Source organism: Condylura cristata, unplaced genomic scaffold (assembly GCF_000260355.1).
Source record: "Condylura cristata isolate star-nosed mole 26May11 unplaced genomic scaffold, ConCri1.0 scaffold00023, whole genome shotgun sequence".
NCBI classification, from domain to species: Eukaryota; Metazoa; Chordata; class Mammalia; order Eulipotyphla; family Talpidae; genus Condylura; species Condylura cristata.
Genome location: NW_004567124.1, coordinates 30590489 through 30604967, shown reverse-complemented (window position 1 = coordinate 30604967; position 14479 = coordinate 30590489). Strand labels below are relative to the sequence as shown.

Here is a 14479-nt window from a genome sequence, read left to right as displayed (position 1 = left end):
GCCCGCTGCTCCCCTCAGCAGTGTACTTCATTGATCTGCCTGTTCTGCTCCCCACTCTGTCTCTGTTGAATCCTCTCACCCTCCTCATTTCTGGACTGTACCCAGTTCTGTATGAATAAATAAATAAGTAAATCTTAAAAAAAAAAGAAAGAAAAAAGAAACAGCACAGATGGGAAAATGACATTGTACTAGAGGAGTCAAGTTCTCGACTTGTAGAAGTTGCCTCATATTTTTTTCCATCACCATTGTAGAAATAACACCAGTCTAGTTCATGGAACTCTGCCTTACTCGTCATTAAACTTGCCACCAAACTCTAGGACAGTGCCATACAGTTAAGACACAAGAGTGAAAAATGACAGAATCTTTCTTCAGTATTGATAACACATCTAGGATTTAACAATTATACGTTAGTTGAAATTTGAAATTTTGAGTTGATTTCTGTACTACTCTGAAAATTCACTTTTTAATTGGTAAAGGAGCATAGATTAGATTATCTGTAAAGGAAGTTTTCACTCATGTTTCTGATGGAAAAACAATGGATCATGGAGACTGTCAGACACTTTAGGAACACAGTACATTTTATATAGTATTATGACCATCTTAATAAAAGGAATCTTTTTGACTGAACAAATTTTCTTTTAGTATAGCTTACTCTCTTATTTTTTCATTTTCCTTAAGATTTATTTATTTATTCATACAGAATTGGGGTACAAGCCAGAGGTGCAGGGGTGGTGAAAGGTTTCACTAGAGACAGAGTAGGGTGCAGAACAGGCAGATTGAGAAGGACACTGCTGAGGGGAGCAGCGCACGGGTCAGGAAAGGTCCGCTGCACCTTGTGGGTCACCTCTAGGGCGGCTGTGGCCAGCTTGCAGTACTGTGTCCTAACCCGCTGCACCATAGGGAGGGCCCAGCTTACTCTTTTATTTAGGTCAACAAGCTGGTAGTGATTTTCACAATTTTAGACATCTTTATATCCATTACAAGTTTAATTTTTTTTCTTAAAAATAAGTCATGAATGTATTTAAGTTTTCTACATTAAAATTGACTTCTTAATCATATCATAGCACTGTTTATTCCCCCTCTCTTAAATGCCTATAATTTAAGCAATAGAATAAATTCTTACCTCTAAGAGATATGGCTCCATTTGATCCAGCGTTTTTCCAAGATGTTTATCTGGATCTAAACCTGCCAAAAAGGGTTAAATTTTAGAGAGAACTATAAGATTTGAAGTTTAAAGATCCAGTCACCTCCCTCCTCACCTAGGAAACCAATGCATGCATATTTTAAATTGCTTTGATCCTAAAATTAAATGTATTTTGCTAGTATTTATTTTCCTATTTCCCTTGTTCTTGATATATGTTTCATTCCAGTTCATCTCAATTGCATTGTACCAAGTACCAGATGTATGGTTTCCATTTCTTTTTCCTTTTTGGGAAATTGTAATTAGAATAGAAAACAAATATCATTTCAAAGATATGAAATTTCAACACTTGGGTTTTTAAAATTATTATGATCTTGTTTTTACTCAAGAACAACACGGAATTTTTTCTAATTTATTCATTTACTATATAGTTAAGCTTCCAATTTTTTTACTTAGAGAGTAAGAATGGAAAATAGAAAGTAGATTGTCAGGCCTACATATTAATTAATAGTAGCATATGGGAACAAATAATTATATTAGAAAATATTATTTTGTCTTGATGGTCACTTTTATGACATGTTTAGAGACAACTCTGAATAGCCACTATTGTACCAATAGCATGTCATATCTTTGATAAAGATGTCAAACTAATAAAACAGTGAAGTTTATATAGGTGATGGGATATGGATTGACAAGTTTTGTGGAATTAAAACAACTAAGTCAACTTTAAATTTTTTTTGGAAGATATTTATTTGTGCATACAGAACTGTGTACAGGCCAGAGATGCAGGGGCAGTGAGAGAATTCTCCAGAGACAGAGTGGGGAGCAGAACAGGCCGAATGACGAAATACATAGCTGAGAGGAGCAGCGGGCGGGTCAGGAGAGGTCTGCCACACCATGTGGGTCACCTCCATGGTGGGGATCGAACTCATGCTGAAGTGGCGTTAGCTTCTTATTGCTGTGCTTTAACCCGCTCTGCCACCAGGGAGGGCCCAAAACTTTTAAACTTTAAGGAAGTTTTTCAAATATTTTCCTGAAACATATCATAGATCATTTGAGAACATCAAGAGGCTATTGCGAATTTATAACATACTTAAAATAGCATAGCTGCATTCTTTTCTTGCCAAAATACTGATATGGGTGAGCTTTCATAGCTTGGTAAAGGGACCAAAGTCATATTTAGTGAGGGTGGTAGATGCTGCTATAATTCCGGATCTAATGTTTAGACATTTCATATAGGACAGGCCAATCAGTAACAACATTTCACAAATAGAAGACAGATGAGGGCCCTCCCTGGTGGCCCAATAGGTTAGAGCACAGCACAGTGAAGCTATCGCAGCCACTGCAATGTGAGTTTGATCCCTGGCCAGGGAGCTGACTCACATGGCACAGCAGACCTCTCCTGACCCACCCACTGCTCCCCTCAGCCATTCCAGTCAATCTGCCTGTTCCTCTCTGTACTCTGTCTCTGGTGAGGTCTCTCACCCCCTGCACCTCTGGCTTGTACCCCAGTTCTGTAGACATAAATAAATAAATCTTTAAACAACAGATGATTTCACTAGGCCAAAGACATAGCATAACCTGGGAAACAAACAAATTTGATGTTATAAATTCATTGGAGGTTATGCTGTTGATTTGGTGAGTTTCTTCAACATGGGTAGTGATTGAGGTGTTCTTATGGTACCTGTTAAATAGACTATATAATTTTTTTATCCCAAAATGTCTGTTTTAATAATGAAAATACTTGTGTAGGTTCAATAGTCTGCTATTCTTCAGAATAGACCTTTTTACTTTAAATGGACATTGTAGGATACATACTTGTGTTATGCTAACATGTTTTACTGTACTTGAGTTCTTTTCCTGATGGCTTACTGCTTACTCAAGGTTTGCTTTATTTTTCTGTTCATTAGAAATGGACAAGTCACTGTTACCTCATGATTACCATGCACGTGACTTGTGTTTCATATTGTTTTTATATTTTCTTGGATAAGGTCCAGAGATCCCTAGCAATTCAGCTAAACCTTGAGAAATCAATGGCTTGAAAGCATCCTGATTTCTGAGATTTCTTCTAAATTGGTTGAGACTATTATACACAGAATGAAACTAGTCAGGAATACAGTAGAAAGATTATTCATCCTATTCCAGAATATATTCATGTATGGAACTATTCTCAAGAAATTCTTTACTGTTTAAAAAGAACATTAATGGTTCCATAAATATTAAAGTACATGCAAATGAAAACTTTGAAACTTATTTTTTATAAATATAATGATTGCATATTTAATTTTCTTACACTTCTACATATTTTTCACAGGTTTCCTCATTTAGAAATAGTATTGTATCTTATAATGTTATATTTATAATATTTACTAATTTCTTTAAATGGAATAAGACAAAATAATTTTAAAACAACGATCTGGAGAAACAGAACAAAATTACTGAAGTATTGTTCCATATATATGTAAATATATATATTTATCCTTAAAATTTAAAATGATTCCATGTAATAGAATTATTTGAGAGCAAATATATTGATATACTAACATTCTTTAGTGGTGTTTTGAAATATAAGTAATCTTTGTAATGTCATGATTCCCATTTTATATTAATTTTTCATTAATATGAAAAATTGCTAACTTATCTATAATTATAAAGTTCAAAGATGTTAGTATTTTACTTCATGTATTTTTGTTTTGGTATTTTCTAACTGGATGGTATGTATGGCGTTTCTGATACACAAAATCCCACATAATTGAGAATGAAGGTCAGGGTAATATTAGCATCAGTAAAAATATTTTATCATTGAACTTATATATATTTATGCTTTAAATGGTTTCTCTAAATCCTTTAAATAATGAAGACAATGTCTAAGTTAAAATTTAACACAAAGTTTAGAGAACATAAATAACTTCTCAGTTTACTTGTTTTATCAACAAACATCCACTTATATTTAAAAACACCACTAAAGAATATTAGTATACCAGTGTATTTGCTCTCAAATAATTCTATTACATGGAATCATTTTAAATTTTAAGGATAAATATATATATATATATATATATATATGTATATATATGGAACAATACTTCAGTAATTTTTAAATTCATCTTATACATTCATTCTAATTTGAAAATCTCTCTTCTAATCTTTGTAATGTCATGATTTCCATTTTATTTTATATAAACTACATTACATTTAATACTTTGAGGGACTGTGAAAAGCCTATAAAAAAGTAAGTGGCTCATAGGCTTTTTCCTATGCAATTCAACTTTATCTATCTAAAAACTTCAATTTATCCAAGTCTTTGAGAAAAGATTTTATTTTTGGGTTCATTCAATTTTGGTGTCTCTTTTGTAGAGAAGCGGGGTCATGAATGGACATAAACTGTGCTTCACTAAAACCTTCACAATGTGCTCAATTTATCTCTGAGTCAGTCAGCTATGGAATATGAATCTCAGTATGTCTATTTCCCCCATGGACCTTAATAATATAATAATTGAGATGGTTACATGTATTAATGGTGATACAAACAGCGAGATCAAGAAATATCAACTTTAATACAAAAGTTGATTACAATCCATAGAGCCAGTAAGATGTTATATTTTCAATTTTATCTCAGTTACATAACTAAGTTACCTTATTACTTACTAACACACATTTTCTTCAAAGTGCATGAAAAATATACTGTAAATTTTGACATCTAACCATTTAATCACATCTTATGGACATTCCTTAATGGAAGCTGGGTGGATGAATAAACCCACAACAAGACCTAGGCACTGGATAATGCCATGCAGAATTAAGAAATTAATTAAGAGGAAGAACCATAATTTGTAGAGCTGACATCTATTTTACTTTACTTGCATGTATCAATGGGAAGCAATTACAATTCAATTAAAATATTCAATTTTATTACTTTACCGACTGACCTTGAAGTTAATGCCTGTTTTATTTAATTGCATCATCTATGAATAAATGTTAACCCTACAATGCTATGCTCCATTATTTTCAAAGCATTTTTCAACTTCTCAAGTGAATTATATCAGTCAATTTATTATCTATTGTCATGAAGGCAAGTGGAGGTTTATTTCTTCATGACAGGCCAATATATATGATATGAGCAAAACATCACAAATTGTTTAATAATGCTATTTCTAAGAGAGAAATGAAATGAACTGTCTACCTCAACTTTTGTGGCCTAAATATTACTGTAAAAAAAGTAAGTGATATTAGAGAACAGGTATAATCACTCTGAGAAGCAATTTCTAGTCTGCTTATAATTCTTGATAAATTCAATGCATATAGGAATGGAGCATCCCATGGATTTTCAAAAGTTAAATCATGCACTTGCATACACAAACAGCCCTAATCGTTTCATTCTATTTCTAACAGCTCATTGGTCATGAGAACAAGTAGGTTTATTTAAAAAGCTCTAATGACTTTTTTTCGTTGTTGCTTCCAGATTACTGTTGAACATACTTGACATTTAAGATATAAAATGATTAATTTTGTTTTTTAAGAAAAATCTTATAGGAGATACTGAATGTGTGATTTCTAAAGTAAAATTGAGCTCACATATCATGAAAGCTATTTGGGGAAGGATCTTATTTCAACTTCCAGATTTCCATTTCTACATAGACAGTGCCCTAAATGCTCACTTACCTTAGAGGTTGTGTTTAGAACTACTCTCAATATGTAACTTCTGAAATCTATGAACTAGTTTTTTGCTCTAGTGTAAGGAAGATAAAAGAGAATCAGATACTTCATGGATTCACTTTTAAGATCCTTGGCATGCATGCAATGAATGAACAATAAATTATATTAAGTATAATTATATGGTTAATGAGAAATGATACTTGCTGTGATAACCCAAGTGGTCCCTTTTTCTATTTTTAAAAATACTATACAGTTTTAACACATAAAAATGAATAAAAAGTGAAAATATGCACATCAAAGATTTTTTTTTAAATGAGGGATTTGAAATATTTATTTTAGACATATCTTCTAATCTTTTAGTTTTAAATATGATGAGTTCTGGAAACTGAAAAAATCTTGATGAGTAAAGAGCATTTGAAGGGATGAAAATTGAGATTATAAAAGGAGGCAAGAGCCAGGTCCTACAGCGCCTTGTGTTTAATTTTAAAGAGCATATACTTGAATGTATGATCAAGAGAAGACAGAAATTCTAATCAGAGGAATGGCATGAAACAATTGGACTATTAGAAATATCATTCAAGCTTCAGTCCAATTCCTTGGCAGGAAATAAGAGCAGAGGTAAGAAAGCAAATAAAGAGACTCTCCTGTTAACAGCTGGTTAGAGATGAGGCAACAGACAAGGCAATATGTACGGAAGGAAGAGGAGAGGTTTGAGGGCAACATATAGTAGGTAGGATATACAATACTTGCTGATGAACTGTATAAGAGAAATATAACAGAGAGAAAAGTTAGGGGTGATTTTCAGGAACCTAAGTTTGCTTAAATTAAAAGATGATGGTACTAATACCATTTATTTAAATATGAAGCAGAATAAAGTTTGAGAAGGAAAATAAAGAGTAAATACAATTCTAGACATGTGTTTGAGGTTCCAGTGAGTCACAGAAGAAGAGATATTTATTTGGCAGCTAGGCAAAAGGATTGGTGTTCAGAAGAAACCCTAACAGAAATAGAAACTATGAGGTGAAATTAGTCAAGGAGAATATGTAAAGTGAGATGAAAAAATACAGTAAAGCGTTTTAAGAAATATCAAACTTAAATGGACACTATAGAGTCAGCTGTTCTTAGTGAAAGTCACGACTGGTCAATTTTATTTGAAAATCCTTCAATAATACATCTAGGCAAGATAGTTATGTTACTGGGCAAAGGATCTAAACCAATTTATAACTCTCACAAATTGTGGGTCCACTCCATGTCACAAATGAAGGGCTTCTGGTGTGTCAAAAGAGAAAACAATTTAACTAGCAGGGTAGAGGAAGAGGGTCCAGTTACCTGTGATGGTATGAGTTGGACTGTAGCTAGCTGTGTATGAGGGTGCTTGCAGGGTGTACCAAGGCCTGTAGCTGTGAGCTGGGGTCTGTGGTGCCCTGGGCAAAATCTTAGCAGGTATTGCTGCTATTACTAGTACCACAGGGGTACAAGATGTGTCAGAGGCCTGCTACTGCTAAGTACACCTTCAACCCCGAGCCTTGGGGACAAAGGTCTATAGACTGTCCAGCCAGAGGAGCAACTGGCCTCCCAGCAGTTCCTTTGTAAAAAACATTAACCCAAAATCTTTCTAAATGGTTATTCTACTCTGCCTGTTTCCTATGGCCACACCACTCAGGCCTTCACGGGCAGAGTTCTGAACATGGCACTGTGCCCAAAGATTTCATCTGTTTTACCAGCTGAGCAGTAGTCCAATGAGTATATCTACACAACAACTTGTTAATCGAGTCATTCAGGAAAGGACTTTTAGGTTGATTTCCTGTCATGGCCATTATGAATAATATTACTAAGAACATAGGAGTCATGTATATTTCAATATTAATGTTTTCATGTTTTCTGGCTAAATACCTAGGAATGGTATAGCTGGATAATATGGTATTTCTATTTTTAGTTTTTAAAGGAATCACCATTGTGTGTTCCAGACTTCACATTGTCAACACATGTTGTTTCCAATCTTTTTGATATAGGTCATTATCATGGCTATAAATGACTTTACTTTCCCTAAGAATAAGTGAAGCTGCAAACTTTTTCATGTGCTCACTGGCCAGATCTATACATATTACACAAGTGAACCAATACAATAATACAATAAACGGTATGCACTCAAAGAGAATTCATTGAAAGACAAGCCCTATAAACTTTATAACATATCCTTACTCTGAGCAGTTTAAATATATGTATTGATTCCTCAGTTAAGGTAGGATAGTTTCATTTTCCAATTATGATAAGTATGGGACAATATTGATATTAAGACAATAAACACAAATATCTACTGGACAGTAGAGTTTTTAATTAGTGTTAACTAAATAGAAAAGGACTCATGGTTATGTTTTTCCTGAAGGAGATTTTAGTTACCCATTCCATATTGTCATGAAAGTTTCTTTAATTAACACAAACTATAATTGTTATTACACAGGGTTAACTTTTATAACAGCATAAGACCTTATTTACTTGTGAGTACTGAATACTGCACTTTGATTTTTAGAGGAAATTGGAGCTACTGGTTGAGATAATCATAAAAAGACAGGTTTTACAGTGATAATATAGTACATAGTTTGGAGAGGGCTAGATAAAGCTCTTCAAGAAAAGTATGTTACACACACATGATAGTTTCGGTATAAACAGATTCTTAATCTAATAAAAAATTCAAAGCATATATACCTACCAGAACCAAATAATAATAGTCCAAATTCATTTTTAGAAAAGACTAGTCTATCTAGATGTGCTAGCAACAAACTGAACAAAATCACCAATTATTTCCTTTGCTATGCTAATCTGTTACTGTCCTTTACAGACTGAGCCATCTATACAGAGAGAGGTGCTGTGGGATTGGTAGCATTTGTATTTGAATCTTAATGAAAGATATCACATTAATTCAGAAATTTTTTTCTAGTTGTCATTATTGTCTCTTATAGATGCAACATGTGTATGTACATGTATCTATATATATGAGCTTTGTATTGTTTTTATTCCTTCATAGGTGTGCTTTTCACTCATCCTCCATCAAAGCTCCTTTTGTTCCCTTGGGTAATAATTATAGTTTTCACAAAGCCTAAGTAAAAATTGTTTTGATGGCTTTTCCAGTATATATTTTTAGTTATTAAGATAAATACGTGAAATCACCCAATATCTGACTTTTACTTCCAATATTTCACTTAGTATAATCACCTAAAGGTCCATTCATTTTTTCCCCCAGAACGCAGTGATGTCATCTTTTTAAATAGCTGTGTGGTGTCATTTTTTTGAATATATTCCACAATTTCCTTATCCAGTCATCTGTATTGGGGCACTTGGGTTAGAGTTAAGAATGGCGATTATGGACAGTGTTACTGTGAACGTAGGAGTACATAAGTTTACATATTAGTAGTTCATTTCTTTGAGTAAATACCTGGTGGAGGTATTGCTGGATCATAAGGAACTTGAGTTTTTATTTTTTAAAGGTGTCTCTATATTACTTTCCCTAGAGAATGGAGCAGACTGCATTTCCACCAACAGTGGATAGGGTTCCTTTTTCTCCACATCTCTGCCAACATTTGTTGTTCTATTCTTTTTGCTATGGGCCATTCTCACAAGTGTGAGGTGGTATCTCATTGTGGCTTTGATTTGTATTTCCCTAATAATAAGTGATATTGAACAACTTTGCATGTGCTTGTAGGTCATCTGTATGTCTTTTATTTTCTTTAAAGATTTATTTATTTATTGCATAGAAGAACTGGGATATAAATCAGAGGAATGGAGTGGGGGGGGGCGAGAGGATTCACCAGAGACAGAATGGGGAACAGTAGAACAGATGGTTTTACTGAAATACACTGGTAAGGAGAGCAGCAGGCAAGACAGGAGAGGAGAACTCTGCTATGCCATGCGGGCCAGCTCCCTGGTAGGGGATCTAACTCAGGCCATCGAGGTGATAGAACTGAGATTAAACTTTTAGGCCTCTGGGGAGGCCCTGTATGTCTTCTTAGCAAAGTATTTATTTACGTCTTTTGTCATTTTTAATTTGCTTATCTGTTCCTGTTGTTGTTGGGGCTATATAATACATTATATATTTTGGAAATTAATCCCTTATCAAACGTGTGATGTGGAAGTATCTTGTACCATTCTGTTCTTGCATTTGTGTGTGTGTGTGTGAGATGGTTTCTTTTGAGGTCTAAAATCTTTCTAGTGTGATATAGGCCCACTCAGAATTTTATATTTATGCCTGTTTTTTCACTCATTTATAATACTAGGTAATTTATAACACATTTGGAAAATGTTAAAAGTCTTAACTTTTGATATTTTAATACCTGAGTTACAAAGTTTAAAATTATGTGCTAAAAAGTACTTTGTATAAAGATAAAAATATGTTTCTAATAGCAATTAACTATACTTGAATGCACACTAAGTAACCTTTTTAAACAAAATAATTATTAGAACAAAGTTCATGTGTAAAAAAATGTTATGCTAACCACAGAATATGAAAGAATAATGCAAATTGCCTTTAACCTTTACTGTTCAGCATTCTTTTCTAGGAAGGCTATGAGTGATTTTAATTATGTCCATTATTAGCCAAATGAATGACAGAAGAATACAATGTGTAGAAGCAATAATTAATATGCCTTATCTAGTCTTATTTGGGCAGTTATAAAAGAGGAAACAGATTAGTGTAACATACAGGAATTACCACAGGTGAGCCCGCGTAGGAGTGGAACTCAGCATCTGGGAAGATGGCACAATTAAAGCATTATTCTAATTAGCATGGGCAGCCTATGTTAACCCAAAGGGTGAGACTTTTAAAAGTATATGTGAATAATCTGAAGAGAAAAAATGATTAACAGGCCTCCAAGAGGTAAAGTGAAGAGTTTAAGATCCAGGCTACTTGGAGACAGTTAAGGACACTGGCTGTGAGAGATATATGCACTGGGCCATTATTTGAAAGGTCAAAAGAGAATCTTTGAATAGTCTATAGGAAAAAAAAGGAAACAATTCCATATAGACATTTATGAACATGTTGAAAAGCTACAGACCACATTTTAACACTTGAGATTATTGTCTGAATTGAATGACACAACTATATTGTCAGGGAAAGTAGGAAACTGAAAAATAAAACCAAAATAACAGCAAAGCTTTAAAGAGCCACCAAGAGTGGTAGGACTAACTACTCAGTTTCTACCCTCATCAAGGACTTGCAGTAAGGACAGCAAGTAAGAGGATGAGTAGCAGCAGAGAAGTTTATTTCAGTTTTATTTGGTATTGACCTTTGCTGTACAGGGTAGTGAGGAAACGACTATTCCAAGGGCACTTTCTGAGAAAATCAGTGGGGTGGTAGCAGAGAGCAGTCTCCTAGGAGGAAATAATAGAGCAACCTGAGAAATTCCACAGCAATAAATCACCATGACCAGATGGTATTCAACTGAGAGTCTCTGAAGGAAATAAAGTGTGAAATGGCTGAGCTACAGATGAGGACATGCAATGTATCTGAAAAACCAGCAACTGTTTCCAAATACTGTAATTTTGTTAATATGCTAGCTTTTCTGTAGGAAAGAAAAACAATCAAATTAAGATTAATAGAATTGCAGACCAGTGGTTCACTAGGTGATAATGGAGAAACTGATAGAGTCTAATTAAGAATAGCTTCCTTCAACCACAGGATAAGGTTAACCTGTTAAGGTCAAATCACCCACTGAGTCTATAAAGAGAACACTGTTTCTCTCCATCCTATTAAACTTATCTGGAAATGTCAATAAAATACTAGATAGAAGTAAACCAGTAAATGTAATTTATTTGGGAATTACATGAAGCTTTTAACAAGGTCACATGAGACTATTGGGGAAAATAAATAAGCACAGTCTTTGGGAGGAGAGGCCACAAGAGAAACTTCTCTTGTCATTAATTGTAAAACTTGCTAAGTAAGGAAAACAAAGTTTCAGGGACAATTTCTCCTTTCTTCCCTAGCACTGGGACCTCTTTCAGGAGTATAAACACCTTAAAATTAAAAAAAAATAAAAATAAAAAAAGGAAAAAGTAAAAGGAATTTACTATAGAGAAGATTCAGGGAAGGAAGATGTGCTTCCAAATGGGAACAATTACAAGATAAGTCCATAGCAAAGATTTTACTCATGAAGTAGAATCTAAAAGTCATAATTCAGTTTAAATTTTCATCACTGTGCTCCATATAAGCAGCAGATTTTAATAACAAATAATGAAGTAATGATGCTGATTTTTATGTATTTAAATAAAGTCTGTCACTTTCAAATTGGTCACCTTTGGATATTATATGCTTATTCTAATAGTACACATTTACCTTTAAACTATTTCTTTGTTTTTTTAAAGATTTATTTATATATGCACACAAGAACTGAGGTACAGGGCAGAGGTGTGGGAGATGAGGATACACCAGAGACAGAGTGGGGAGCTGGACAGGCAGATCGACTGAAATAAACTGCTGAGGGGAGCAGTGGGTGGGTCAGAAGAGGTCTGCTGAACCATGTGGGTTACTTCCCCAGCAGGGAATAGAACTTATGCTGCAGTGGCTATGGAGAATTTCACAGTGCTGTGCTTTAACCCATTGCACCACAGGCTAGGGTCCCCTTAAACTATTTTGAAGTTCTCTGTGTAACATTGATTCAGAGCCAGCAGCATATCATACTGAAACCATCCAATGGTGGCAAACCTTCAGTCTTCAAAAGTGGAGCCATAGGCCATTAGGAAAGGATAAAATTTCCCTTCAAAAGTCACTCAGCCTTTTTCTACAAATTCTGATTACTTCTTTCCTGGCATGATAGGGCAGTTTTATATAGGAAAGAGCGAGGACCATGCAGTAGAGGCTTTAAGAAGTCCACACAAGAGCCTGGAGCAAACTCCTGTGCTACTCTTTGAAATGTTAGTCCTTTCCTTATTCTGGTCATTCTCCACTCATGCTTTCTATGTCCCATTTCAATGCAGTCTTTCCTCCTGTTTAAAAAAGCGTTTCTGTACACTGTATTAAATAAAGAAAACATGAAAAACAATTTTTTATATTAACCCTTCCTGGAGAAATGTTCCAATCTATTGCTTTTTTTTCTTTTTTAAAATTTCATTTATTTATGCATACAAAAAGTGGGGTGTAGGCCAGAGGTGTGGGAAGGGGTGAGAAGATTCACTACAGACAGAGTGTGGAGTAGAACAGGCAATTTGACTGAAAAATACTGATGAGGGGAGCAGCAGGGACAATAAGAGAGGACTGCTGTGCCATGTGGGTCACCTCTCTGGCCAGGGATCTAACTGGTGCTGCAGTGGGTTCAGATTGCTTCTAGTGCTGAGACTTAATCCCAGGTGCCACTAGGGAGGGCCTAATCTATTGTTATTTGTATTTTCAGTGTTTTGTCTAGGAATATCTTTTGTAATACAATTGTTTATCTTGTTTTGTATTAAATCTCTATAGCTGTAAACTTTTAAAATGGTTTTATATAAAATACTGACTCTGTTTATATAACTCTTCAAGTCTCCTTAGCTGCTTCAGTAGCCATAATATACTCATTTATGTGTAATGTCTAAAACCAAAAACTTTTCCATTTACCTCTATTAAGCCATATTGCCTCTACCGTATAGTGTGATGTTGGTTCTAGGGATTATATTCATAATTCTTTATATTTACTTTTATTACGTTTTACCTGGTCAGATTTAGTTAGTTCCTAATGCCAGTCAACAGTATTCTATTTCTATCATCCGAAGTATTAGCATTCCAAAGAATGCTCTGTCATTGGCAAATTTAAATAGCATTTCATTCAAGTATTCATTCAAATAACTGTTTAAAAGAATAAAAAGGATAGGATAAAGAAACAAAGATATAATGCATCAATGCAGGCTTTCCTTCATGTTTATACTGACCTATTATCAATTTTACAGTGGGTTTATTTAACTACATATAAATGAATTATTAAGTTTTTAAAAATCTTAAATACATACATGCTTCCATATGCATAAAATCTGGTCCCTTTACAGAAGACATGTCTTTGAAAAGTTATAAGTAAATTATATGCATAAAATCTGGTCCCTTTACAGAAGACATGTCTTTGAAAAGTTATAAGTAAATTATATCACACTATAAATACCAATAGACTTCAATGTTGAAAAGACTTCTGTAGTGAAAAAGTCTACCCCAAATATGAATAATAATTTGGTAATACTATTTTAACTGCATATTGGTATGTAGGTTTTCTATGTCAGGAGTGGCAGAATCAGAACAGTAACTGCCAGAGAATTAGATCTTAAGAGATTATGAATGAAGAGAAAGTTAGCCTAGGAAAAAAAAAACAAAAACAAAACCCAAAAGAGAAAAAGATGAATTCATTAATTTCAATCTGAGACATGGAACAATATTAATTTTCCTAAAGACTGAACTGAAAAATTATTACCTTCCCAGTATATGTTGTTTAAATAAAATTTGAACTTTTCCAGTAAAAATAAATAGAATAAAGGGGAAGCAAAGAATAGAAGCAGGCTGAAGTCATGCTAATATTGATAAAGTAGAGACAGAGATAAAACTACAGACTCTAGATTGGAGTCTCTTATTTGTGAATGCATTCTTTAGTGCTCAGTTTATAAAATAATTATAATTATTTATCTAAAAGATATTTAACTTCTTTTGTGACTTGGTATGTTAAACAACCTTCATACTAA

General features: G+C 33.9%; 1 protein-coding gene across 3 annotated transcripts in view; it reads right to left on the bottom strand.

Moving 5' to 3' along the window:
* Nucleotides 1-14479, bottom strand: part of DPH6 (diphthamine biosynthesis 6) — a 143434-nt gene that overhangs the window by 30394 nt on the left and 98561 nt on the right. For all 3 annotated transcript variants that reach the window (XM_004687939.2, XM_012728492.1, XM_012728493.1), the window contains one exon: nucleotides 1124-1185. In XM_004687939.2, coding sequence (XP_004687996.1) covers nucleotides 1124-1185 — 62 coding nt within the window. The remainder of the gene's footprint in view (nucleotides 1-1123; nucleotides 1186-14479) is intronic.